This window comes from Volvox carteri, assembly GCF_000143455.1.
Source record: "Volvox carteri f. nagariensis unplaced genomic scaffold VOLCAscaffold_1, whole genome shotgun sequence".
Classification (NCBI taxonomy): Eukaryota; Viridiplantae; Chlorophyta; class Chlorophyceae; order Chlamydomonadales; family Volvocaceae; genus Volvox; species Volvox carteri.
The window spans coordinates 2056729-2084426 of record NW_003307545.1 but is presented as its reverse complement, the minus strand read 5'-3'; the positions used below and the strand labels follow the sequence as shown (position 1 = coordinate 2084426).

The window sequence follows — 27698 nt, the reverse complement described above, 5'->3', positions numbered from 1 at the left end:
CAAACCGAGGCAGGCAGGATCCCAGACAGACCATTATGCCGTACTTGATATTTCCTGACAGACATCAAGAACGTGGACATCAAGTGACATGTCACCTGTACCCTTGTGGTTATTATGGGAATAGGTTAGCATTACTAGAGGGTATTATGGGAATAAGCGAAAGGGATTTTTTAAATGGCAAAGGCGTAACCTTGTTTTCCTGTCCTTGCTTTCATCGTGAACGTTGTAAAATGTGTTTCAATGGCTACGAAAACGCTGATACGTACATGCGCCACTTGCTTCCGTTTTCTGCAGCAGCAAGGCTATAAGAGGGCGTCCAAGGCTTGCGCTGGGTTGGCAGCCAGGTCTTTCCGCCGCACGACTCCGCCATGCGGCCCAACTGCTAAGAGATTGAATTTTTACGATCTCCTAGTCTAGTCTCCTAGATTACTGCTTGGCCCAGTTTGACCCTCGGGCTTCGGTCCACGTTACATGTCGGGGCTGGGATGATGGGTTTCCGCCCTTTTCTGCGCACCGTTTGCTCTATCTGCGCTTTCGCAGCAGTGTGGCAGAACCCTGGTGGTGAACGTCTCTTTGGACCTCTCCCTGGTTGTTGCTACGTGTGTACTGCTCTAAGCCGTCGGCCCAACGCTCCAACATCATGAATTTGCACGCATCGCGCTTTAGCCGCCAACTAAAAAATGCTATAGCAATGAGGGTCGGCTGACACTAGAAGATTTGCGTTACGCGAACATTAAAACATTGTTTGTACGTAGTAATGTAGCGAAGTTTCCGGGACAACGGGACAAGTGTGAGTGTGAAGTAGTCTGCCTCAGACACAAATCACTGCAAAATGCGGAAATTACAATACCCACATACGTCATGATTGCGGAATAAGATTTACAACAGGCTTTCAGGCTTTCCACCTCACACGTTCATTACACTGTGGGCTTAAAAGTCGGGGGGCCCCGGGGCCGAAACACAGCGGGGGGGGAGGGTCAGATGCACGCGGCTGGTTAATCTCATGCATTCCGCCCAACCCACGAGGTACGGCGGCCGGCAGTAACAGTAAGCAGCGTTCCCCACCGGGGGGCAGCGCTGCAGCTAAACGGGCTCTAGACCCAGCATTAGCCCAGCGGAGCCTCTTTAAAATGCTCGTGCGTTTTGCAAATTTCTTCTGCTTGAGCAATATAGTTTAGCACATTTAGCAAAGTACCTTTTAGGAAATCGCGAAATAGGCGGTGGGAACGGAGCGTTGTCTATCCCCTCTAGGGCTGCCTGAATTGGTGCCCTTGTGCAAGAACAAACTTTTTAAATATTTATTTAAATATTTTGTAGCTCTTCATCAAGATTACTTCTGGGCCAAATCGTGTAGCTAAGTTAGGGATGCTCGTCATTTCAACTCAAGGTGCAATGACGAGGATTGGACCCTAAAACCTGTTCGACCAAGTTTTGAAATTCGCTTCTGTACAGTGTCCCTTGTACAGCGTCCCACCCCTCCCTCCATCATTCATTTTTTTCAAGTACGGTGCCCTTGAGTACTGAGCGGGGCGCGGGCCCAGGTGGTGCAGCCTATCAGTGGTTGAAGGGAGGCAGGGCAGAGGTCGTGTGACTACCCCCGCCCGAATGAGTAGTCCTGTCCATGAGTTCGAATAGTTTTGTGGGTGCATTTGGAGGTGATGGATTTTTTAATACCATTTTGACCAAGCGTTTTTTTGTTTCATTGGTTGCGGAGGAGTTCAGGAGACTGACTCGATTGCAAGTATCATATGATTTGCGCCATTATGCAAAAGGTGAATATAGCTGTTTATGTTGGCAGGGAAGGAAGAAAGGTAAGGAAGGAAGGGAAGGAAACCCCCTTATGCGGCCCAAGCCAACGCCCCAATTACATGGCCTTCCTCTGTAATCATGAGCACCAGAAATGTGCGGTAGTGTGACCAGCAGTACCAGCGGCTGCAGTATATAGCACGGGTATCTCAACAGCCCGGAGCTCTTTTAAAAGCCTGCAACGAAAAAAAACACAGAAAGAAAAGGACTAAACCGACATAACAAAAAGCTGCCTCTAGATACATACCTCTTACGAGGCTATAGCCACTGGGAAAAGAAACTGGGAAGAAAAATTCAATTTCCTTCTCGACGCCTGGGCGCATAATGTCAACCCCGTCGATTCTCTTCCCCGTTCCCCCGAAGCGATGTGCCCTCTTACGAAGTGAAGCGACACAACGCGACAAGTTGTGGGTCGGCGGCGGTGTACAGCACCGGCACCGTTATTCAGGCGGCCTTGCGAAGAACAGGGAAAACAGGGACCCTACATCGACAATTGAACACTGCATGCAAACATAACACTCTCACAGCCTCCTATACGTGAACTCATGCAAAAACAGAAGCACCAGACAGACAGACAGATATCATTCCGAATATGTCTGGTACGAGCTGCAAGGAACTTCGGAAGTTTATGTTGCAGCAGCAGCAGCAGCACCAGCAGCGCTACCACCACCAAAAACAGCGCTAAGGAGCGCAGTTTAGGTTCCCCCTCGTAGTCGCCCCAAGCACACCAACCCCAAGTTGTCAGAAATTACCAACGAAAGCAGCTACAGCTACAGCAGCATATACCCACAAAGATATAAACACACACAACGTGCCATACCCCACCATAACCAAACACACGAAGATATGGAAACGCCACCACTGGATTACCAACGGCGGCACGCATCGAACCTGATACCGCCAGGCCCTACGTACGGGCCCCCAAGTGAACTGGCCAATAGCCGCATTTGCCCCTTAGCTCAATGGCCAATGAGGGGGCGCACGCTATGCAACATTGACCTACGAGAAACCCCCCACCAGCGAGCGCTAGAAACACGCAAACAAACAAATTCACCCGCACTTGCCCTCCCCGAAACGCCCTCCCCCCCCTCCATGCCCCGTTCATAACACCCATGTGCATGGCGTCACACACCGTCAGCCCGAAGAGATCATAAGTTCAGTGGTAGCGCCTCGCAGTAAGCAGCCAGGGGTCAAGAAAGCTCCACAACCTCCAAACCCGCCGGTACGACATGATACGAAAAAACCCTGTCTGCCCTGCCGTACATTGGCCCCCGCCTCCCCCGCAGTCTACGCTCTACAGCCGCCACCCGCGACCCACCTCCTCCGCACTATGCCTTTCCGATGCTCCATTGGCGATAACATGTGCGCAGCATCTACTCCATACACTACGAAAACAGAAAACGCACACCACCACCACCACCACCACCAGAAAGACGTACCGCGACATACCATGCTCTGCCCTTTCGCCAATTATGCATCTTAACGTATGCTGCTGACATACTGCTCTGCTTCCTTCCGTACTTACTCTTCCGTACAAAAACCCACAACAAGACTTCGACACATTCGCACACACACACCACGAGGTCCACGAATACAGTGCAATGCACACACACACACATCATATTCCTGGCGGCGGCGGTACATACATACATACATACACATCGGTATTTCTTTAACACCCTCACCCCATGGAGATGCAGCTAATTTTTTCCATACGGTTCGACTGCCGCAGGTGTTCACATGTGTACCACATCCCTTTGGCCCCCAAAGAGCGCAAAGCCACAGCACCCGGCAAACCACACTCCGCCAGCGCGGGCCGTCGGCGCCGCCAGAAGCGCCCACAGGCCGCTGTCAACCCGACAGTCCCCAGTGCGCGAGCAGGCTCTTTAAAACGAAGGCTGTCTGCCAAGTAGTGCCCTGCGGGGTGCTCATGAAGAGCCACGTGCTGGGTTCCGCTGCACTCCAGACCTGGCAGCCGCGCTGCCGCCCATCATCATAATCATAATACCACCACCATGATTATCATCATCATCAGCAGCAGCAGCAGCAGTTTCTGCCCTTCTTTTCCCAAAGCCGATGTGCCGCACCGAGACAACGACGACTGCAACAACTGTGACCGCGGGGCAGGTGTGCAGGAAATGGCGCACAGCAAACACAGGCCCCACTACCGCCACTACAACCACCACCACCACAGCCATCACCGGCACCAGGGGGGGCCCCGCATCACGGCCCCACGGCGAACGGACTCGGACAGCAACAAGGGGCTCCAGAGGGAGGGCGCCGCAGCTCGCGGGGTGCACTCAGTAGAGAGGGGCCCCCGCCGGTAATGTTCTATCGGTAATGCTCTCAGCAGGCTCTTCAGGGGCACCGCCAAGAGGGGGCCGTTTTGGTCGGCAGCCGGTGATGTCGGATACTCGCTATATCCGGGCGGCTATATCCCAGAGCTCGGGTTTAATGGCCCCGGGGAAAGGGCGAAGGGAAGGAGAGAGAGGGCAGGGAAAGAGGGACCGGTTCGCGGAACCCCGCATTCGCAACAGCTGCCGCCTAACGGCTCCTTCCAGGCTCTCCGCTGTACGCCGCTGTGTGATGCCGCAGCCGTCACAGCAGCAGCACAGTCCCCGCCATAACGCGGAGGGCCAGGAGCAGCAGCGGTCATGCTGCAGGTCCCCCGCGTCATCGAGTGGTGCGGCTACTGCTGCTGCCGGTTCCTTCTCCTCTCCTGTCTCCTGTTCTGTGTCCCCCGCTGCTCCTCCTCTCCCTCCCCCCCCTCCTGCTGATTCCGGCGGATCTTCCCCCTCCGCCCCCTCTCACTCTCCCGCACCACACATAACACCAGATCACATCTTGGCGGGTTGCTGCACCAGGCAGATGAGCACTGTGATGTCGTCCATCTTACCGCCCATGTACGCAAAGCCAGCCTGCGGAGGAGCCGTGGGTAGGGTAGGGGTAAAGGGGTCGCACAGGGCCACGGGACCTTTAGGAGGCGCCGTTGACCAGGAAAAGGCGTTTCACCAGAGAAGCACCACACACGCTTACCCCCCCGCCTACCCGCCCGCCCAAAACACCAAAAATAAACGTACCCTTCTTTCTCCCCCTTTAACCCCCCTACATACATACATACACACACGCACTCTTACACCGCGCACACGCACATCCCGCATACGCACAGCCAGCCGGTCACCGGCACCAACCTGGAACGCGGAATACGCAAAGGGCGACGCGAACTTCGAGTCCGATGCGCGGTGTCGTGCGTAGTGCGCCACTACCTCAGCCATTTTGGGCGCGTCCATGGACTGATCCCTGCAGTACCGCAACACGCAGGCCAGCTCCTCGTCGAAGCAGTTGTCCCACAACCCGTCCGTTCCAAGGAGGATCAGGTCTCCGGGTTGCACACGAATCTTCATGAGGGAGGAGCGGGAACCCAGGGGGGTGGTGGGAGGGGGTAAGGGGGGAGAAGACGAACCACGAACGAGTTAAGCTGCTGCCAAGGAGCAGAGCTGACCAGTAGGCGTAGGGGAAGGGAGGGGACACATACGCATGTTGTTCGCGATCAACATAAATGGTAAGTGGCAAATACAAAAACAGAACTGTGTCGAGGTCCAAGCAGCCACGCGATTGATGAGGACATGGGAAGGGAAGGGATCAAGTAGGGAGAGAGGGGGAGAGAGGGGGAGAGAGGGGGGCCGAGAGAAGGGGAGAGAGAAGAACCACCAAGAGGAGGAGGGGACAGAAGGGGAAAGAGTGACACCCAGATAGCCCAGGCAAGCGACGCGGTTGGAGCGGAAGGGACTAGGGGCTAGGTATTGGAGTTGGAGAAAAACAACCGCAACCCCGGCTGGCTTCAGGCAGCCAGCTGTGGGGGGAGGTGTGTGTGTGTGTGTGTGTGCGCAAGTGTGTTGGGAGGGGAGAGAGCGGGAGTGGGCCGTGGGCAGCTCAAGGAAACAGTGCAGGCAGGAAAGCAGGCACCGACCACAGGTGGACCCTGCAAATCGTTCCCCCGCTTACTTCTTGCCGCGTCGCTGCTTCCCTGCCTTACCCCTAGGCCCCCCCTCCCCTGGACTTTTCCACCAGCACCCCTTATCCTGCTCGGCCGCACCTCGAAGCGCTGTGCGGACTGCGGCGGGTCGGACATTGAGTCGGGGGACCCTATCTGGTAGGGGAAGTTGAAGCCATGTTGCTGCTGTGGCGTGTGGAACGCCACAGCGCCTGGGGCAGCGGTAAGTGTGGAAGTGGAAGTGGGAGTGAACTACATGATACTGGTAACGGTAGTGATAACGACAACGGCGATGATGGTTCATTATGATAATGACAATGACAATGGTGATGATGATGCAAGAGGACCCGAACAGGGGTTTACTGAGGCAAATGACATCCAGAAGGGGCATCCGCGGAGGGCCCATTCCACACATTACTTCGATTACCCTTCCTATCACTCTACCCATCCCCCATCCCCATCCCCCGCACCTGCTCTCAAAATTAGCAGCCCCGAGTCGCCCAGATTTGAAACCGCCAAGTGGTCGCCATTCAACACCGCCACACACGCAGTAGAGGAGCCGCGGACGGTGGTCAAGCCGTAAGCACGCTCCAAAATCTCCTGCGCCGACAACTCCACCTGCGGTTCACCGTCCCCTGCTGCTGCTGCCGCTACGCTGGATTCAGCGCCGCCGTCCCCATTGCCTCGAGTGGCCGCATCTGCGACGTCCGCGGCATTGCGCATCAGCTGCCGTGCGTAGGCCCCCGCATCCACCCCCACCTCGGCCTGAGGGGTTGGTTGTGGTGCGGTGCGGCGTTGCGACGATGGGCGCACATGGAAACACATGGGGTGATTGCAAAGCAGGGAGCGGGAGGACGGGCGTCGAGGAGGACAGTTGCTGTTTGCTCGAGGCTCAGGCGAAAGACGGCCACAGAAACGTGAAGATGGGTTTGAGGGGGGGGGAAGGGAAGGGAAGCAACATGGCTTCCTCTCAGAAAAAGCAGTGATGGCTGCGCTCGTTGTCCTCCATTCCTTAAGAATGTTTCCGCCGGCATAATTCCCCCGGCCTTGCTGCCAGCTGACCCGCCTTTTCAAACACCCAAACTCCCACCCACTCCCATCTGCCCATCCCCTTCTCTCCCTCTTGCATCCTTCTAGCTGTCCTATCCAAGGGTCCGCCCATCACACCATTCTTTTCCCCCCCTCCTCCGCCTCCTCCTCCTTTACCTCTCCATCCGCAGCCTCACCCCAGGCCCCCCCACACACACGCGCGCGCGCATACACCCTTAGCTTACCCATCCGCCCACTCCATCCGCCACTCCGACTGCTCTGCGGTTTTTGGCGATGAAGTACCAGTCCTCCCCGCCCTTATGCATCTTGTCGGGGTGCGGCAGCACGAAGGCCCCCGCGGTGAGCACCAGATTGGCAGAGCTGTATGTGCGTGGAAGGCGGAGACGGAGGAGGAAAAGAGGAGGGCGGCTGTGTATGAGTGTGTGTGTATGTGCGTATACGTGCGTGGGCGGGGAAAACGGGGGATGTGGAGGAAGGATCCTGTGCGGGGTGGATTTACGCACAGCAGGGCTGCCGGGTGGAAAGGAGGGCCGGAGTGATTCCTCCGGAGGGGATCGTCTGAAACGTCTGCCGAGTCGGAGTGCGGTGTTGCCGTTCGTAGGTGGAAAGAGGACGACTTGAATTATTTGCGAATGCAATGGCAAGGTCGGTGATCTTGACCGTTGATCTTAACGGTCAAAAATTAAGATCAAATTCGACCTCGGGAGGAGACACTTTGACCCCTGACCCAATTAACCTAATTCAAGGATGGTCAAATTTTATACTCGTCCCGCCCGCACGCCTTCTCGCGAAAGGAAATACAAAATGTGAACGACAAGGGTCCGGAAGGGACAACCGGGGGACCCGGGGTCAGGCCAAAGAAGCTGGACCTAACGAGACGTGGCACTTCTCAGACTCAAGATCCAAAAAGATCCACAGAGGAGGACCCAGGGAGCGGGAGCCGTTGACCTGAACGAGGCTTTGACCCAAATGCCTGAGGACGGGGGAAGGGTTGTGGCTTATCCGTACCTGTCGGGTTTTCCCATGCTTTCTTTCGGGACTTGCGTCGCGACTGCGGCTGCCACGCCGAAACCTGAAGCAGAGGCAACTGGCTCCTCGGTCGTGTAGGATGCCGCTAGGGCTTCGTCGGCAATGCAGCTCATCGCGACGAGGGAGCCGACCCGCAACAACCCTAAGGATGCAGCGCCCTGTTTGGAGAGGCGGTAAAAGCAGCACGGCGACTTGGACAAGGACTCGACAAGTCCAAGCTAGGCGGGCCGATGGTCACCTATAATATCCCACAGACTGCAGCGAAATCCATGTACGTCAAACACGCTTCGCCCGTTAAGAACTCACCCTGCTTGCTGAGCCCCACTGGGAAGGGGCCGCCGCTTGGAGTTGGTGATGTTGAGCGACGGAGGGCCGGGTAGCTAGCAGCTGAAATCCAAGCCTTGAGCATACATTTTGCCTTGCTGCGGCCGTTTGCTGTTGGGCTGCAGCTGTCCGGTAAAACATTGCAGAGAAAAAATTTAGGCTGCTCTCGAGAAAGCTGCTGGACGACCGGCGTGCAAAGAAAGCAAGCATTCACGGGCGGAGCCGCCCCAAACGATGCAACAGCACGAACAGTAATCAGACGAAAAGGGTAGGCCAAGAAGGAAACGTACAGGTTCAGAAGTCATACAACATAGGGTTCAAGCCAGAGTGCCAAACAATGCACCAGCCGGTACACAGAAAGTATTGTATCCCTTTAAAAAGTTTAGTTCAGGAAGAACGCAATCAATCCGAAATCTACAGAATGCCGTACATGAGACCAGGTGAGGGGCTGTCCTGGATGTGCCATTGCCATTCTTGTACATGGTAAGGATCGGAGTTATATATCAGCTGGAGGTCCTGCTGAAGAATGACGTAACATATGAAGTTAAGGGGCCCTTGTGTAAGCGGAGAAGCAAATATTGATATGCATAGTTGAAACCGCTCTTGGGTGGATACACTTAGACCCTTGGCTCAAAGTGGCCCAGGAGCCACTTTGGAGCTGGCCCTGTAAGCAAGCAGTAAGCCCAGATTTTGCCAGGAACGGACAGAACGAGCTGCTGGGTAGAAACTTTCGTGCAAAGAATTCTTGAGACAACAGCCACACAGCGCGCAACCGTAACCCTCTTCATCACCACACGAGGAACGAAAGGGTCCACCACGTTGGGATGAAGCTGAACGTCTCTTTGAATTGCTTACTCAAACCTTCTCCATGGGTGAGGTTCGCTGAATGGTTGCATCAAAATCTATCACGCACTGCTGTGTGAACTGCGGCACGCACCTTCGTTGTTGCTGCAGCTAGCTTAAGGCTCTCGTGCGGAAGCGAGAGCGATGCACAGAATGTTGAAGGGAGCTTCGGGGTAGCAGTGTAGGGAGGTTATGCTGCTGAAATCTGCGTTGACCTGGTTGTGGTGAGATAGGGGTGCGTTACTTCAAGCACACGATTTCGGATGTTGCAAAGAAGTGGACTGTCGCATACACGCAAGGCTACACGATCGCACACCTCACGCACGCTTCACCTGATCTTTCGGGGTCGAATGCGCTGGGGTCAGTGCCGGAATGCTCGTCAAAATCGGCAAAAAATTGTCGCCAAAAGGGATCAATGTCCCATCCAATCCAATCCCATCAGCTTCCCCTCAGAACAAATGCCACTCGCACCGTCCGCAACCATCCGCGCATCCTTCCCTTCCGTACTTGACCCCAAGCTGAGTGAAGGCACACGTACACAGGAACACTATTGAGAAAAAATGCTGCACATGCTCTACCCATCGAGGCCGCGACGGCTCAGATACTGCACTGTATCTGTCGCCGCCATCTCGGAGCAAGCACACGCTCAATCGCAATACAATACGGAAAGGCAGCAGCGTAAACAGCTCCATCGCTGATGCGGCTCGACAGGATCTCCAGAAGGCCGCCAACGGTCAGCCACTGCTGTTATCGAACTTCACAGCCAGGTTGTCAGCGTCACAACCAAAGGTGTCCTGTCTCGAACCAGCTTGCAAATCAGCGACACCTGACAGAGATGTCAGAGATGTCAGCTGACAGAGATGTCAGGAGCACCAGATCCTGCCAGGCATGAACCACTGCTGTTCTGGGACGGGATGGCGGTCAGGCTTCTGATCCTGATACTGTGTGCAGGTTCCGAGCGCCTGGCGACCCGCCATCACGGGCAATTTGCTTTCCGTCCCCAGTATTGAGAACTTTGCAAGCTGATTCTTCGTACCGCACAGCCGCTATCTGAGCAAACAGCCACCTTCCAGGTCAACTCGTGCACGCGACGGCGCTGAAAACGCATGAAGACAAACCCCCGCGCCCGCCAAGCGGGGAGCCGCCAACAGCAGCGACAAGATTTGCTGCCATTAATCAAGGAACCAAAGGAACCCTCAACACCGCGATGAGGAGAGAAAGCGAGAGGGGCATCTTTATAGGCCCTTCAGGCTGCTGGCCAGACCGGTAGTGGATGCCCAGCTCTGCAGATCCGATACAAGGCTAACGAACTGACGCTTGGATGCCGCCGCGTCGCCTGAGGCAGCTGCGGTCTGGACACCCTGAATGGCGCTGCTCAGCTTGCCAGCGGCATCAGTTCCCGAAACGGTACTGGCCACCGAGGTGAATTCCGCGACCCAGTCCTCAGAGAGAGTGTTGGCAGCGCCCTTGAGATCACCTGACTCCAGCTGGCTGCCGGATTTGGCCAGCTTGTACACTGCCTTCTGCACCGGCACTAGCTCCTGCTCAAGGCGGACGTCCTTCAGGTTTTCCGACGTCATGAAGTCGCGCGTCACACCGCGCTGCTGAGCCAGGCGGGCGCGGCGGTTCGCCTTGGCCTTCTCCACGAGATCCTCGTCTTCCTCATCTGTGCAGATGCAGTGAAGTGCCGAGTTCTGCCTTGAGATTTGGGGCTGACTGGCACATGACCATGACTTACAATAAACTTGCTATAGTGGAAAGGCAGAGATCGGCGTCAACTTTGCAGCTTCGATATAAAGAACTACCCATACAAAAACGAATGATAACGCATCATGGCCTTACTTGTGCAAACCTTGCGGGTGCCGCTGGCCCAGCCACAAAAAGCCCCTGGCCGACTTACCAGGAATAAGTGCAAGCGCCTTAGGCGCATACAACAGTGCCGGAAGCAAAGAAATGCCCAGCATGGCGCGACGAGACGCCACATGACGCTCCGTCGCCTGGCAAACCACAAGGCAGCCGCGTCGAGACGCGCGGACAGGGCACACAGCAGCCTTCTGCATCATAGTGGCCATCTTATCTATGCTTCCACTCTGCAAACAATAATACTTATAGTTCCATCAGTCCGTTTCTTACAATCCCACACCAGCGGTGCAAGTTGTACTTGCACGACACAATAATGAAGGGATTGGACCGAAGATTACAGTTTCGACATGCAATTCCTGGCATGCCAGTATTCGTATGTCTTATTTGTTAAGTTGCGAGGACTTTGCCTAGGGCACCTGGAAACTATATAGTCAACTGCCTGACAATGGCTGACGGAGGGGACCCGTCCCCTAAGAGGCAATGTGTACAAAGTATACAGACGGCAACGCAAATGTTTGTTACCCTGCCAGTTGGCCAGGGCAACGTCAGTATTGGGCAAGAAGACTCTTATCGCGACACTTCGGGGAGCATTCCACAGCCACAACAAGTACAACGGACTGCGGAAAACCTCATCTCAGAACGTGCGGGGCCTGGTCCATTGTCGGCACGCGATCGGGAGCGTATAGCGCCAGGTGCATACTCCCAGCGCGAGGAGGCTCTCGTAAAGCGCGAGCAGGACGGGGATATAGCCTTTAGATACGTCCTCAACAACGATGACCCGCAAAACCTCATATTCCTGGTCGGCCTGAAGAACATCTTCTCTAAACAGCTGCCAAACATGCCCAAGGTATGGTATCACGGAGGCACGCGTGGGGCTAGTTGTGCCACAGAGGCACAGAGCATTGGCTAAAGAATGGGGGACGCAAGATGGGCGAAACCGCGTGCTTGGGAAGGCCATGGAGCGTGTAGGCGATAGTGGGCCGGCTTGTCGTTGACCAGTGGGATCTGTGTAACGAAGGAGAACGGTACGCACGGGAGAGGAAGCACGTGTAACCTTAGCCAGCTTAACCAGAGGGTACCCCAAAGACAAACTTCAGAACAAACTTCAGGGCAGTCACTGGATCTGGGACTGTGTATGACGTGCGGGGATCCCACAGGCTTGCAGGTCCGAGTAGCAGCCCGGATAGAACCCCTGCATCACGACACGCAACCAAGTGTATCTTTGTGCGCGCTGCGTAACCCCACGATACATCACACGCGAAGGCAAAAGCCCTGTCACATGCATGCTCCGTTCCCCTTACGAAAGTTATGCATGTCCCGCGCTGGCACGCGCACTTGTGTTGGGTTCCCGGTTCCCACAGCAGTTCAAAAACATCCCCCCCCCGCCATCTTCCCTGTAACCAGTTTACCACGAAGCTTCGTGTGTTAGACGTGCACACACGCCCTATCGCCCCCAGCTTACGCCTTTTCTGTCGGCCACATGCTCCGTGCGCCCACCCTTGACTGAGCTCCCGGTAACCTAGGCCCCCCCTCACTTTGCGCGCGCCTTGGGACCCTCGGTTCGATGGGTTTCATGGGTGAATCATACCGCGGCACATCCTTAATAAAGGGTTTTCGCATTGCGTATCTGACCCCACAGAACGCGAGAGGCCCGCCGACGTTACAATCAAAGCCTGCGCACCGACCAGCGCTGTTCCTGTGTGCATGATCCCCTACCATTACAGGATTTTACCGACATGGACAATGGCGGGGTCGGCCTTGATGTGTCCACATCCCTAGCTCTTTTGCCCTTCAGATACGCCCATCGCTTGAGGGGGACTTTCTCCTCCTCATCCTTTGCCATATGTATCTCTCATGGTCCTCCCCCCCGGCCGCCCAATCCGCACGGTTCTTACGTCCCCGTAGGAGTACATCGTCCGGCTGGTGTTTGACCGCCGGCATCGTTCCGTGGCGTTGCTGAAGCGCAACGGGACAGTCATCGGTGGCATCACCTACCGCGCCTTCCACGCGCAGGCATTTGGCGAAATCGCCTTTTGTGCCGTGACATCCCATGAGCAGGTCAAGGGCTACGGCACGCGGCTCATGAACCAGACGAAAGAATTCGCGAGGACGATGGACAAGCTGACCCACTTCCTCACCTACGCCGACAATAACGCGGTGGGCTACTTTGAGAAGCAGGGCTTCACGCGCGAGGTCACCTTGGAACGCGAGCGATGGCAAGGGTACATCAAGGACTACGACGGCGGCACGCTAATGGAATGCGTGATGCACCCGCGTATTTCCTACACGGCCCTACCGGACATGATTCACAGGCAGCGCATCGCGCTGGACGACCGGATTCGCGAGCTCTCCCAATCGCATGTGGTGCGGCCCGGGATGACCCTCTTCGCGGCGGCGGCTGGCGCAGGGGCTGCTGCAGTCCGGCCAGCCCGGTATACCTCCATTCCCATCGGGGACATCCCCGGTGTGCGGGAAGCGGGCTGGACGCCTGCGCTGGCGGCCACGGCGATGCAGCAGCAGGGCGCCCCACGTTACCGACTAGTGCTCGAGGACCGAGGCCCACCGAAGGACCCGACGCCGGAGAACCTGCGGGCGTTTCTGTACAACCTGTTGGAGCACATTCAGGGGTTGGAGGAGTCTTGGCCGTTCAAGGAGCAAGTGGCGGTTCAGGACGCGCCAGACTACTACGGTGAGTAGTGGCGCTGATGATGGGGGGGGAAGGGGCAGGCAGGCAGCTGGCCCTCTGACCCTTTCGTTTCAAGTGGTACTGCGAATTGCGTGGAATCGAGGCAGGGGGCTGGTCTGTGGTAGCGCTGCAGATTTTTAGCCGATATGAGGTATTTGGGAACGGGATAGTCACTTAGAGGGTACCTTCGTGACGGGGGAGCTAGCAAGTTGTTCGGCAGGTTCTTCAGGCTCGGGCTTATTGCAGATTTTGAAGGTAGAATGACAGGAAAAGCTTAGTTGGCTGAAGCTGGGCTGTGCAAAGCAAGTGTTGGGTACCTTTTTTGTTGTCGTATATGCTTGGAAGAGGACACGGACGACTTGCCAAGGGCCCTAGTTTAACATTTGAGGTGTGGAACCCAAAATCGCCTCTGGACCGCTGTGGGCTCAACCATATGTATTCTCATGCCGTCCCAGTGGTGCTTTGAAATCAACTATTTAGCTGCTGATGTCGCTGTTCCTCTTTTTCTCTCTCTCTCTCGCCTCCGCACAGACGTGATCAAGGACCCTATCGCGCTCGACGTGATGGAGGCTCGTCTCTCCTCCGGTTGCTTCTACGTCACGTTGGAGATATTCAACGCTGACCTGCGCCGCATCTTTGAGAACTGCCGCTTCTACAATGCGCCTGACACCATTTACTACAAGCTCGCCAATAAGTTGGAGTCCCTCGTCAACCAGTATCTGACCACGCACTTGTTGTTTGAGGACGAGGGAGGCAACCCGCATCCGGAATAGAGCCCGTCAGCGTCTGCATGCTGTCCAGTGCGCTTGAGGAAGCGGGCGTGAAGGGGCATAGGTGCGGTTGCTGAGGGCCTGTGTAAGTGTGTGTATATAGGTGTAGGTGAATGGATGAGGTGACAAGCATCGGACTCAACCCATAACGTTCGGGAGTTGGACATGTACACTGGGCCTAAAGCAAACACCCGTGCTGTGCTAACGTACCCCACGTAAGGAAATGCTTTGCCGTACCTTGTCGGCATCAGCTCGGCTGCTTTGTACTGCCATGACCTATAGCTAGATTCTCCACGGCGGCAGTGGTGGCGTAGCGGTGGCGCTTCCATCGTAGCTGTGCCTAATTAGATACCAGATGTTGGGTGGAATGCAAAGACCATTCCCGTGTACATAGATGTTACATATCGATGTTACATATAGATGATATTGTGGTGAGATGTTAGGAACTGCACACGTTGCGAAGAAGCTTCTTACGGCCGGAGCCATGCACTTACGTGCACTTCGTCTCCCCACATGGGATGTGCTGGACCAGGAACTGGGACCCGACCTGCCCGTCCGAGCCGTTACTTATTCTTCCTGCGGCCTTCCGAGCCGTTACTTACTATGTACTATGACATAGATAGGGATAGCTGCAGCTTTGAACCTCTTCTTGGCGCAACGCAACATTCAGAGCGCTCCTATTTTGTCTTCATACACTGCTGCTTCCGCTTGGCTTCCAAACAATGAGAAGGTAACTCGCGGACGTGCGAACAAAAAGTTATAAAGTTCCGGAGGGAAAAGGTAAAGCAAAGCAGTGGGTCAGGTATGAGGACCGTATGCACAAACCAGCGTCGAACCCTGCTTTACAGGCCGACCATACCACCAACGCCAGGACTGTCTAATATAGTTTACACAGGCACCAACATGCCGACAAACAGCACACTCCTCGTAAGCCCACAGCGCCCCCAACAGCTGTATTGTGGCCAAACTGCACGAGAGTACCGGCCATCCTGTCCCGCCCCGGTGCCCTTCCTCCCCACCGACCAGCAAAGAACACGAAACCACTCCACCTCGTCCCATCTCGCTTCTGTTGCCATTCACTATCCAAAAGCCGCCTTCCTAGGTTGTAATTCCACCTTCCAGGGCGTACTAAGGCGCACGAAAGCGTAGTAAGGCACACGAAACCTTTCAACCCGCTTCTTCCCGAGCGCCACGACTGGTTTCCGGGGTCGCCGTGTTTCCCAATACCCCATATATCAGGGGCCCCCCTCCTACCAGCCACTACTTCAAACCTTTCATCACCGACACCTTCAAACCATTCATCACCGACACCGCGCGCATCAGGCACAGCATGCCCCTCCTCCAGCACTATCCAACAAGCACGCAAGGGACCTCTACCTACACGCCCTTTCCGCTCTTCAGACCTGCTGGTAATGGTGCAGGCGGTACAGCAGCGCGCGCCCCTTGGCATTACCGATTGCCAGTAAGCCACAGTGCGGGCTGAAGTCGGCGCAGTGGACGTAGTGTAGCGGGGTGCGGCCCGTGGGCCAGTTGGCGAAGACGGTGAGGGACGGCAGGTGCACCAGCCGCAGCGAGTCCCGCTTCATGCGTGACGACATGGCAAGCATCTGTGGGTGTGGTAGACACCGTGATGTCGGGGTGAGGTAGTGGAGATCGAGGTTTTAGAAGGACCACGGAAGAACCAACGGAAAATCTGCTGGTAACCAGCAAAGTAGTGTAGTGAGGTTGCAGGACGGGGTCGACGGAATCGCGCATTCAGACCGAACAGGTCCGAACACCCGCTCAAGCTTCCGGATCATACGGCCATACAGCAATCGGTGGTGTGTGCGTATATGTGTTTTGTGCGGGAGATCCAGTGAGGTGTTGCAATCCGTGCCTTGCGTAGGTGCACATGCAAAAATACATTATTTGTTGCCGTCACATCTGGATACTCATCACACATCTGGAAATTCGTCATCACGCCATAGTTCCCGGGAATCCATCCATCAGTCAGCTTCCTCCAGCTTTTTCTTTCCTCTCAGCTCCCCAACTACGCACCTGCGAGTCGGGGCTGAACACCAGCATATCCACATCCGTCGTCAGGTTGAGCAGCTCCCGTGCAGGCGCCACCGACACACGCCCCGAAACCAAACCACCACTGCCGCCACCAGCACCCGCCGTCCGTGCTGCCGCCGCCGCCTCCACTTCCGCACGACGGTACACGTTCACGACCCCCGACTTGGCGCCTGTGGCAATGTAGCTGCCGTCCGGCGACAGTGCCAGACTTGACGCGTCCCCGATGTTGCCCAGGTCTGTGAAGGCAAGGCGGCAGCGCCGGGTACGCAGGTCCCACAAGTGAACCACACCGTCATCACCTGCGAGGGGGTTTACGAAAGCAAACGACATGTAGGCAAGGCAGCTTAGATGTCGGGGTTTTTAAAAACAAATAATGGGGCCACGTAACAGCAAAACAACACGAATAGAACCTTGGCGGTAGGATTAGGTAGGATTGGGGTTATGAAAAGGGGGGCACGAAAACGCCAAAAGCATTAGTAGTAGCATTAGTAGTAGCACGGTAGTAGCAGCATTAATAGTAGCAGCAGCTGCTGACAGGTACCTAAGATTTTTTTTACACATCCCTTTGCTTGCGCAGCTGCGCTCCTCTTCACCGCGACCCAAATTCACGTCCCCAATCCAGCCACCACCACCACCCCGGTTCAAAACCTGTTGACAGCAGCTCCGTTCCGTCGTGTGTAAAAGCCAGCGCCCTCACATTGCCGCTCATTTTGAGGTTCGCCACCCACTGGCGGCTGCGAAGGGACACCAGGGGTATGAAGCCGCCGTCCCCTGTGAAGGCCACCAACGGCTCCGAGGACGGCCCACTGGACAGGGGGCCCCGGGGGACGCCAGGGTGCGCGGGAGGGGTGGGGGGTGGGGGGGAAGGGCGGGAGATGAGAACAGTTAAGGGTGTAGGTGCGAGAGATGAGGTGGGGGAGATGGGAAACCCGCGTACCCGCATCCATACCATACCAATACAACGTCCATGGCCCCCCGGCTTTTACGGACACACCCGCGCTTGTGTGCGGAACTTGTAACTCTAATGGGACACGGAATGCAGGGGGGGGAGGGGAACTGCAGGGACCAACTCAACCCAGCACACACACGCACACACACGCACGCACGAGCAACACTCGCCATGCTCTTCCTCCTCACACGCACAGACGCACACCCTTTCTTTCCCCCCCCCACACACACGCAACCCACAATCCACAAAAAACCTCTCTTCCTGTCCGCTGTCTCTCCCCCCCCCCGCGCAAGACCTTCCCACGCCACTGCACCGGCTCCTCCTCCTCCGTTATCCCTTCTCTCTCTCTGCATTCTGCATGTATGCGACAGCCCCCTCAGCTATACGTAGGTACACGGAGGACCCCGGCCAAGTGTCACCAGGGAAAGGTGGGGAGAAAGGTGCCAGCAGGACGCTGTCCCAACAACAGGACCTGGAGACCCGCACCCGGAGCCGCTGGAAGGGACCTTTTCTGGCCCCTGTCGAAGCTCGAGGCCCTACCACTGCTGCTGCAACCCTCTCCCTCAACCCTCAACCCACCCCACCCCACCCCCCACCCCACCCCGCACAAACAAACAAACTCACCTAATCGGGGGGGACAACGCGAACCGCTCCAAGGACTTGAGCGGGCAGCCGGCGGGACCCAGCACACGCTCCACTCGCGCTGCACCCATGTCGTACACATAAAAGTGCGGCCGCCGCCCCGACATCACCACCCGGTCTGGGCCGCCGCTGCTATCTGAGCTGGAGCCGGCGGCAAACTCGGCTTGCGTGATGGGCATGTCGTCTAGGTGTAAGGATTGGACGAGCGGGTTTCGGAGGCCGTCCACCTGGAATAAGTGGAGCTTCTTGTCGAGACCCGCTGTGAGCAGCAACTGCCGAGGGAAAGGAGGTCGGGGAGGGGGGAGCACGTGATGACTCGCGCTACTAAGGGGGGGGTGTCCAGGACCGGTCCGGCATGGGGAGCTGAGCGGGGGGCCCCCGGCAACTCGGTGGACAGCACTTGGGGGGGATGCTACCCATCCAGGTTCCCCCTTTCCAGGGAAGTGTATCATACAGGTAAAGAAAAGCACGGTGAGTGCCGCCCTGGCAGCAGTGCTCCACAACAAGAGCAGGAAGATGAGAAACTTGGTTGGCCGGTAGAGCTGGGGGATACGTTTGGGATGCGGTGGAGGTGAAGGTCAAGGGCGGTTTCGGGTACCCAATCCAATACCGTTTTTTTCCTTTACCGCATCTCTCTCCCTCCTCCTCCTCCCCCTTTCCAACACTTAATAAAAGCATTTTCCAACACTTTCCAACACTCTTAAAAACAGCGCTGGAGAAGACTTCAACTCAGGAAAACCGTGCTGGTTAGCAAAACAGCAAAGAGTTTTTAATCACTAGTTGTTGCTGCGTTTGTTGTAAGGGACGCAGGCGCCGAGGAAAATCCAACTTACCTGTCCATTAGGGTGGAACCGTACGGACTGTACGACAGCTTCGCTGGGCTGGTGCTGGTTGGCGTCCTTGAGCCGAGTCGTCTCGATTTGCCCCGGCGGCAGCCGCCGACCCATGGGTCGGTCCACCAGCCCACCCGCGCTTGCCAACAGCGCAGCCACCTCGGCTTCGTCCTCGTCTCCGACCTCGGCACTGCCGCCTACGGAGGCGGCGCTGCGCTTTTTTGCCCAGCTGGTCCGCGGATTCAGAGCCTGGTGCTGTTTTCGGAGCGCCGCTTCGTACTCCGCGCCTGCGGGGAAAAGTTCATTATCGACGGTCAATGCCGTTGTTGGGTTTGTAGCTCGACGTCTTGGGAGCTTGACCATCACCACCACCACCACTACCACTACCGCGCTGCGCGCTGCAAAGCGCACATTCATCATCCAGATCTCCATTCACCTTTCCCCGCTGTACCATACCGCCAATACAACTGTACCGTCCCCGTCGTCTGCTCCTCTCCATCTGCACCCACCCACCCGCCCACCTACCTTCCATAACGGTCTGCTTCTCACTCGTCCGCAGCTTCCGCAGGCGGTTGCGCGCCGCCACGTCCACACGCACAGTCTCGTCGTCGGGGTCAGCCCACACGGCCCCCGACCGACCCGCGGCCGGGGCGGAGGGGGGCTCAGGGGCCCCACCAGCGGATCCTGGTGCACCTGAGGGTGCAGAAATACACAAATACGCGTGCATTCAAATAATAGCGTGCTGTTGTAGATTCCAAGCGGGCCGCCTTGCGCCGGCTCGACTGCCACATGTCGCCGCCGGCCCTCTTTATAAGACGGTAGGCGGTGATAGCCCCGGGGTTCACGCGATTGAAGCTGCTGCCAGGGCAAGATAGTAGCAAACGTAAAAACTGATCGAAAGGCGTCCGTGGGTTCGGGGGGGAAGACGAACCAACCAGACGTGTGAAGCTGGTACCAGGAATAGATGGACGGATACTCTGCAGGAATAGCCAGATACTGAAGGGGATATGCATGCCGGGGAGAAAACATCACCCGCAGTAGCAGTAGCAGCAGCAGTAACAATAGCAGCAGTAGCAGTAGCACCGCCGTTGCCCGCCAGGTCGATGCGCGTCTTTGCTTTGGCGCCCCCACCGCCCCGCCGCCTCCTTGTGTTGCTACCCCCTCGGCCAGCATCCCCATGCCCATCCCCATCCCTCCCCTCCTCCTACTCCTCCATCGCCGCCGCACCGCTGCGGTAGGGCTTCTCCTCCTCCTCCTCCCCCTCGTCCTCCTCGTCCTCGTCGCCTCCGTCGTCATCTTCACTGTCGCTCAGCATTCCTTCAGACTGGCGCAACAGCAGTACGGCAGCAGTACGGCAATATGGATGTACAGCAGACGCTACCCGCGATGTGGTAAATGTCGATGGGGGATGTAGCAGTAGCGGTGGTAGTAGCAGTGGCAGTGGCAGTGCACACCGCTGCTGTATCCCTACTACGGGCTACTGCGGGTTGTACTATACCAGCGCAGAGAAGATCTTCATCTTGTGCGAGCCGTCGTACCTGGCTGGGTACGACGGGCCCATCCGCATTCGCATCCGCATCCGCACCCTCCGCGCCGCCACCGCCCGCGTCCATGGCATCACCGGGTTTCCCGTCACCATCCTCATCATTATCATCATCATCACTGCTGCTGCTGGCGATATCTCCTCTCGTATCTTCGAAGAAAAGCTCTGAATCGTGCAGCAAGCCGCCACGACGAGATGCCTGCAGACCGGGGTGCAGCAGCGGGACGCGGCAAAGACTTTAAGCTTACGACCGTAAATGTTAAGTTTGACCATAAGTACCGCGTACGACAAGGCTGGGTAGTGGAAAAAGCAGTTACAGTTATAGCAGTACGGCACACGACGCATGGCATGTAAGTACATGCACGGGTGAGCCATGCAGTTTGTACATTTCGATGGTGGAGTGGGTCCTTGGGACTCTGAACCAGCGACATGTGCAATGGGTTGGTGTGATGTGGAGAGCTGGGACATGAAGCGGCAAGCTGCGGGCTCCTGCTCTGAATAACGGCTACACTGTTCATGTTGGCTGTCACAGAAATCAAAGCTTCCCACCCAACCCTGCCTGGTAGTCTATCTCCATTCCCATACCAGTTTTCAATAAGCCCGTAATAAAATCCTACGTGCCGATACAGTATCTGTGCTAGCCATTTGATTTGGTTCGTGCAACATCCGCCCATGCGGGCATAGCCTCAGGCCGAAAAAGTGCCAGTGACAATTCATTATTGTTATACGTACTCTAAAAAGATATTTCAGAAAGTACGCATTGCGTGCTTCGTGGAACAGGATACACTCCGAAGGGAGGACAACCCACCTGTTTAACTAACTCGGCAACAGTTTCCTCGCCCTCCTCTTTTTCGCGATCGAAAATGCATGTCGGGTCTCCACCAGTTCCAAAAAGAAATTCCTCCAGTTCCGCAACCTACAAAGGCTTTTCGTTAGTCGGCGGCGGAAGCACCACAGTCCGGCGGCGCAAAAGCTGCGTTTGCCTTCCAATCCAATAAATTGAGGTCTTGCCTTGGCATTTGCATCCTCCTTGTACACAATTCGTTGCTTCTTGGCTTTACTCATCTCTCCCTAGAGGCTATGCTGCAATATCGATTGGCAGATGATCTCTTGCATCCTACGAGTTTGAAAATGCGATAATGTAATGTAAAGCTTGAAGTATGAAACCGCTGCCTTTCCATGTCGTGTACGGGATTCCTGCCAATTCTACTTCTTCTCCTCCTGTATTACTTTCATTGTGGTTCCTCCCTGTAAATCGCTTCAGTTATTAGTATCATATCATTTTCTCTCAAGCAACCAGGGAAAGTTGACTCTTCCCTATATCCTAGTTTTGTGTTAACTCTGCCCATGACGGGACGGAGGCAAGCAGATCATGGCTGTTTCTTTTGTTAAATTCCCATACCACGTTACTGCTGACGAATTCCGCGTCCAGGCTTACCGCCTAGGATATTGTGGAGTTCACTCTAGGTGTCCCGACAGCTAAGGCTGCTCGGATCTGTCCATGAATCAAGGTCCGCATGGTTACTTTCCAGGCATGCCATCGGGCTTGCCCATGGCTGGGCTGGAGCAACAAGTCTTGAGCGCACCTCAACCTCCGCCGATGCCTATGGGGCAGCTCATGGGGCAGCCCCAAAACATGGGAGCTCATAAGCTGATAGTCATGTCGCCGCCGGTGGGCTTGCCACAGGAGGGCGGATTCCAATCCCAGCCCGCGCAGCAGGTTTTCCCGGGCCAACAGCACCTACACGTGCCGCCACAGCAGCAGCAGTTGGATCAACTCGCCAACGCGGGAACCCCTTTTGCGCACCAGCAAGGACAATCTCAGCAAGTGTTTCAGCAGCAACTGCCGCAAATGCAACAACACCAGCAACAGCAGCAGCCCCTAACCGTCTACCAAAAACAAATGCTTGCAGAGCGCGCGGACCGCGTAGCTCGCCAGCAGCAGGAAAACCAACAACAACATCAACAAGAACAGCAGCAACAGCAGCAGGCAGCTGCCATCAGCGGTTCACACGCGCCTGGGCAGCTCGCACCCCCTCCCAACCAGGGGGGTTTCCAAGTCCAAGGACAACAGCCAGAAATACAAATAATGTTCATAGTGCCACCGCCACCGCCCCCCCCACCGCCACAGCCGTCGCCTCAGCAGCAGCAACAACAACAACAACAACAACAGCAGCAACAGCAACAACAACAGCAGTTCCAGGGTCCGTATCCGGGCCTACATCAGGGCGCCCAAAACGCAGGTGTGGATGCACCAAGCCTGGGAGATACTGGCCGGCATGATGCTTCAACACCCCACCAGTATTCAATCCAGCAGCAGCAACACCAACAACCACAGCAACATCAGCAGCAGCAACACCACCACCAGCAGCAACACCACCAGCAACAGCAACAGACCGACCCCTATCATAACCATGCCCAGCACTTCCATCAGCAACAACAACACCAGCAGCAACTTCCTCAGCAACACATGCTCATCGTCCCACCGCCGCCGCCACCGCCGCCACGGCGCGCCGCCGCACCCAACGAAGCTTCCGGCGCGCCGCCGCCGCCACCACCACCACCGCCGCCGCCGCCACCGCCGCCGGCGACAGAACAGCAGCCCGCGCACCTGCCTGAGGATCTGGAGCAACGAGCCTTCAACAACATGACGCCCGAGCAGCAAGCCCTGTACATGGAGCAATGGCAGCAATACTACGCCCACCAGCAGCAGCAATACTACGGACAGGGGCAGCCGGGCCCTCACGACTACTATTACCAGCAGCAACCGCAACCGGGTTATGGACAGGTGCGCAGATCTGTGTTCGCTGTTGGGCGTTTGGGGATGCCGGTCTAGGATATACGGGCGCTTTGGGATTGGGATTTCGCTGTGTTCACCTCGCGAGTTGAGTTCCCTTAAACACATACATACGTACGTACATACGTACATACATGCATACACATGTGCGCTTTGCCGCTGGTGCTGCTGCTCCTGTTGGTCCCCTCCGCAGTACGGCTACCAGGACCCCAACCAGTACTACGGCGGACAACAGGCGGCGTACGGCCCTGCGGCTGTGTACCCGCAGGATCCATACGGCCAGCAGCAGCAGCAGGCGGCGGCGGCCTATCAGGTGGTGGCGATATGGGCTATTGACGACTGCGCTAAGTGGGACGTAGCAGCAGCAGAGGAGGGCTGGGTGGGGAGAAGTGGGTACACGCTGGCACTCACTCACCCAGCACGGCGCAGCACGGCACGGCAACTGCACGGCACAGTACTGCACGGCACAGCGTTGCGCAGCACGGCAACAGCCCTCGTCTCTTCTCCTGGAGCGTTCACTCCTAGGTGTTACGTGACTGCACGGCACTGCACAGTACCCCACAGGGGGTGTCGGGGGATGGATCGAACATTCTAGGATTCTCGCAAACCCTCAACTGCCCGTACTGTACTGCACTGTACTGCAGGCCGCTAGCGCATACCCCCAGCCGGGTCAGCAGCAGCTGTACGGCGCTGCGGGGGCGGCAGGGTACCCCTCCGCCATGATGGCGACGGCGCTGCCACCACAGACTGCGTACGGCACACAACCCCAGCACCCGGGGGGGACGTTTGCTGTCCCGGGCCGCTTAGGTAAGGCGGTGCCGCTGCTGGCACTGCTTTGATGCTGCTAATGCTGATGCCCCTTTGCTGTCGCGCGGCCCTGCTCTTTGCCGTCCGGTTAAACAAAAGCGCCTCCCAACTTTGCCGTCAAGGTCCCGTTGCGCTACATGGCCACGTTTCCGCATATCCAGATGATGTCTGGTTTCCTTCATAAAAGCGCCATTACGTTGCATGGCCGCCTATTATCCTCAAGTTACTGGGACCCTCCGAAGGGCCTGGTGGCTGGTGGCTTCCAGAGCTCCATAACTGCCGCTACTAGAGAGAGAGGGAGAGGGAGGGGGGAGCGAGGCTCCAGCACATCCGCTCAGTGTGTACCGTAGTGTATCTTTCTGGCCTTCCAGACGCGTCGATAGAGGCGGATGCCGTTTCTGCTGTTCGAGAAGCGCTTTTTTCCATGATGCATGAAGCAGACGGCTTTTGAGGCACAGAGGCCCTTCAAGCTCAAAGCCCTGTGATGTTTTTACCTTAACTTTACCTGGTGTGTATTTCCAGATGTCATGTCAGGAGGCACCGCATCGGGAGCTGCGGGGCCCGTCACATCCCCGGCGGCCATTCCAGGTAGCAATGCTGCCGCTGCCGCCGCGGCTGCTGCTGCTGCTGCTGTGGCGACGGGGGCCGCGGCCGGCGGCGGCGCGAAGCGCATTCCCGAATGGCTCCGCGAGGAGATGCTGAAGCGGCAAATGGCGGCCACGGCCACGGCGGCGGCGGGTGAGAGGGGACTGAGGCAGTCGTCGCATGGGGGTGTGAGGGGAAGGAGGGGGGAAGGCGGAAATGTGGCGTAGGCACTGCATTGCCAACTGGGGGCCAGAGGCGGACTGGAGGAGCGTGTAAAGGCGAAGTAAAGCCACGTACCCAGTTCTCCTAGGAGGAGGTGTTGGTCCTAGGAGGATGGTTGTGGAGGCTTATTAGGGTTTGGAGGGCAGGGCGAGTAGGAGAGCGGGGGTGCTTGGGCGGGTGATCTGGGACAGGCTGGTCTTCCCTTTTGTGCGTGACACGCCTGCTGCACCAGAGCCCAGCACTTGCTGTATACTTTGCCTGCTACCCCACTGCTGTTTAGCAGCAGCAGCACCACCACCAGTAGCACCAGTAGCACCGGCACGGTGTTGTTTAGCCGTACAGCCAGGCGCTGCCAAACTTGTTAGACCACACGGCTACGGTGCTCTGTCAGTCAACACCAATTCTTGTGACGCGCTAGCTGCCGCACGCATTTTGTTACGTGTTTCTGGTGGTTCCTCCGAATGTGGTGATGTGGCAGGGGATTCTAAAAAGCGCGACGAAGATGAGGGTGATGATGATGATGATGATGATGATGATGATGAGCGGGATGGTGATGACGGTGGCCGTGGCGGCAAGAAGGCGGTCAGCAAGCCGCGCCGCTTCACGGAGGCGCCCGTGGATGCCCGAGTCGGCGGAGACGATGGCGCAAGTGGTCGGTGGGGCGCTAAGGCCCCCGCACATCCACGCAAGGAAATGCTGACTGACGAGTCGGAGGAGTCAGATGACGAGGAGGTGCGACTTGAACCCCCTCTCGCTTTTGAGAGACACACACACACATGCACTCTCTCCCTCTCCCTCTTCCCCCTGCGGGACCTGGTCTCCGGATGGAGAGGGGGGATAATAAGACGAACCACGCGAGCGAGTGAAGCTGCTGCCAAGAAGAAATTAGTGGTGCGACAGATGTACAGGACGGTAGCAGAACTGACTGGAGAAAAAGGGGGGTGATGGTGGGGGTGGTGGTGGTGGTATGCCGGGGTGTAGGGGCGTTGCGTGAGGGCCTCTTGAGGGCCTCTTGAGGGGGAGTCCTAGTCGTGAATCAAGGAGGGTCCTGGGCTGGTGCTTTTACCGCCCCCCTCCCTCACACTTACGCCCTCTCCCCCCCTTCCTCCCACCTCCCACCTCACTAACTCCCCCCCCCACACACACTAACTCCCGCAATTCCTCCTCATCCTCTCACTTCTTAGCCCCCCTCAGCCCCCCCCCAACCCCTTAACCCTCACACCGGGTGTCGTTTCCTCCCCTCACCTCCCCCATCCCCTCACCCCTTTTAACCCTCACTCCTCCCCCTCCTAGGAGGCCCGCATGCGTCAGGAGGTGGTCAACCGGGAGATCAAACTCAACCTGACGCAAATCCTTGTGGAGGTGACGGACGCGCTGTTTGGTGCGTAGGGAGGGGAGGGGAGGGGGAAATCATGTGATGCAAGAAACTCAATAGAAATGAAGTGAACTGCCTGCCGGCGCCCAAAGTCCGAAACTGCCCCTAGTGAGTCCAATACGACGAAGTTATCAGCCCCTGGTCCCGGAAGTAAAGCGCCATTAGGGCGGGAGGGGGAGAGAGGGGGAAAAGACGAGCCACGAACGAATGAAGCTGATGCAGAGAGGTGGGAGGGGGCCCCTGTGGAGTGCTGAGAGGGGACGAGGAGGAGAGGAGGGGTCACTGCGCGATTGATGGGAGGCGTACGAGGGCGGGCTCTGGTTGCTATATGTTCTATAGGTTGGGACTGGGGTCATGTGCACACGCCTGCCTGCTGGGGGGTGACCTACCTCCTCTCCAGTCGTGTTCGCACGTCTCAAATGCCCGAATGCCAATCAACCAAGCCTTGCGCCGCCCGGTGGAGGGTGTTATTTCCTTCCTTCCCTCCTTCCCCTAACAACAACAACATCTTACAGCTACGCCACCGTCCCCCCGCTCCTCCTTCACCTCACTCGCAGAGGAGGTCGCCCGGGAGGTGTACTCGGAAACCATCTCCTCACGCAAGTCCAAGTCCGCCCAGCTGGGTGCCGTCAAGCTGGACGCGCAGGGTGCGGCGGCGCTTGGTGCCGTACTCGGCAGCGGCGGCGATGATGACGATGACGAGGGCGGCGGCGCCGGCGCCGGCCTGTTGGGCCTCGGCTACGGCTCTGACGAGGAAGCGAATGACGACCGGCCCGTCACGACAACCCCCGCGGGTAACGCCCTGACGGGGGCGACGGCGGCCGTGAAGGAGGACGACGGGGAGGACGGCGAGCGGGTGCAGGATGGAGCGGGTGGGGGTGCGGGCGTCAGTGCGGAGAGCGGGAGGGAGGTCAAGGAGGAGGACGGAGCTGTCAAGGACCGGGACGCGGAAATAAGCGGTGCTGCCGGTAGTCGTGAGTTGCAGCAAGCGCCTAAGGAGGGGAGCGAAGGGGCAGAGCAGCAGGTGAGGTGAGGGAGGGGCTGAACTGGGCGGTTGAGAAAGCATGCGCACATACATACACACTGGGGGCCCGTTTGCCCGAGCCGGGGTTGGGGGGGCAAAACGGTAGGATGAATGGAGGAGGAGAGGAGGAGGAAGAGGACGACAGGGCGGTGGTGGTTGTGGTGGCGGTGGTGAACGAGCCGATGGAAGTTAGGCTTGCGTGTGGTCAAACAAGGATTGCTGGTAAGGGATAACCTTTTGGTTGGTTGGCTGCTAGAGAGGAGGGGAGGGGAGGGGAGAGGAGGAAAGGTAGGAAAGGTGAGCGACAGCTATCTGGCAGTGGCTGATTCCCGCTAAAGTCCGGGAGTGGGGTCCGTTGCATTTCGAGTACATCCCGAGCAATGGCCACGTCGGGATGCGTGTATTCATGTGGGCGATGTGGATGGGAGTGTGCAGTGCGGTGGCATCTGCTGGGGTGTGTGTCCCATCAGGCCCGCCGCAGTTAGCTGTGTTTGCTCTGGA

At 57.1% G+C, this 27698-nt stretch overlaps 5 protein-coding genes across 5 annotated transcripts in view; 2 read left to right on the top strand and 3 right to left on the bottom strand.

Moving 5' to 3' along the window:
* Nucleotides 1–4643: 4643 nt before the first annotated feature.
* Nucleotides 4644–8344, bottom strand: VOLCADRAFT_127332 (Serine/threonine phosphatase, family 2C; the record flags this gene model as incomplete). Its single annotated transcript, XM_002945693.1, has 8 exons — nucleotides 4644–4724; nucleotides 4998–5204; nucleotides 5903–6012; nucleotides 6271–6400; nucleotides 6455–6565; nucleotides 7075–7210; nucleotides 7859–8037; nucleotides 8186–8344. 8 exons carry the CDS (start codon nucleotides 8342–8344, stop codon nucleotides 4644–4646), a joined length of 1113 nt encoding a protein of 370 aa, XP_002945739.1.
* Nucleotides 8345–9295: 951 nt separating this feature from the next.
* Nucleotides 9296–11134, bottom strand: VOLCADRAFT_120179 (uncharacterized protein). The gene is made up of 2 exons (XM_002945692.1): nucleotides 10947–11134; nucleotides 9296–10712 (listed from the first exon to the last, which is right to left on the bottom strand). Exons 1-2 carry the CDS (start codon nucleotides 11116–11118, stop codon nucleotides 10282–10284), a joined length of 603 nt encoding a protein of 200 aa, XP_002945738.1. The 5' UTR covers nucleotides 11119–11134; the 3' UTR covers nucleotides 9296–10281.
* A 286-nt stretch (nucleotides 11135–11420) lies between these two features.
* Nucleotides 11421–14780, top strand: VOLCADRAFT_120178 (histone acetyltransferase; the record flags this gene model as incomplete). Its single annotated transcript, XM_002946051.1, has 4 exons — nucleotides 11421–11756; nucleotides 12815–13273; nucleotides 13424–13598; nucleotides 14127–14780. 4 exons carry the CDS (start codon nucleotides 11421–11423, stop codon nucleotides 14366–14368), a joined length of 1212 nt encoding a protein of 403 aa, XP_002946097.1. The 3' UTR covers nucleotides 14369–14780.
* Nucleotides 14781–15193: 413 nt separating this feature from the next.
* VOLCADRAFT_78723 (uncharacterized protein) lies at nucleotides 15194–19571 on the bottom strand (the record flags this gene model as incomplete). The annotated part of the gene is made up of 6 exons (XM_002945691.1): nucleotides 15194–15972; nucleotides 16403–16719; nucleotides 17069–17226; nucleotides 18012–18283; nucleotides 18845–19131; nucleotides 19370–19571. 6 exons carry the CDS (start codon nucleotides 19569–19571, stop codon nucleotides 15763–15765), a joined length of 1446 nt encoding a protein of 481 aa, XP_002945737.1. The 3' UTR covers nucleotides 15194–15762.
* Nucleotides 19572–22023: 2452 nt separating this feature from the next.
* Nucleotides 22024–27698, top strand: part of VOLCADRAFT_86012 (uncharacterized protein) — a gene marked incomplete at both ends in the record, with an annotated part of 10090 nt that continues 4415 nt past the window's right edge. Inside the window, 9 exons of the mRNA XM_002946050.1 lie at nucleotides 22024–22059; nucleotides 22519–23175; nucleotides 23378–23563; nucleotides 23829–23991; nucleotides 24514–24729; nucleotides 25079–25530; nucleotides 26092–26179; nucleotides 26574–26630; nucleotides 26731–27202. Of these exons, the coding sequence (XP_002946096.1) occupies nucleotides 22024–22059; nucleotides 22519–23175; nucleotides 23378–23563; nucleotides 23829–23991; nucleotides 24514–24729; nucleotides 25079–25530; nucleotides 26092–26179; nucleotides 26574–26630; nucleotides 26731–27202 (2327 nt within the window). The remainder of the gene's footprint in view (nucleotides 22060–22518; nucleotides 23176–23377; nucleotides 23564–23828; nucleotides 23992–24513; nucleotides 24730–25078; nucleotides 25531–26091; nucleotides 26180–26573; nucleotides 26631–26730; nucleotides 27203–27698) is intronic.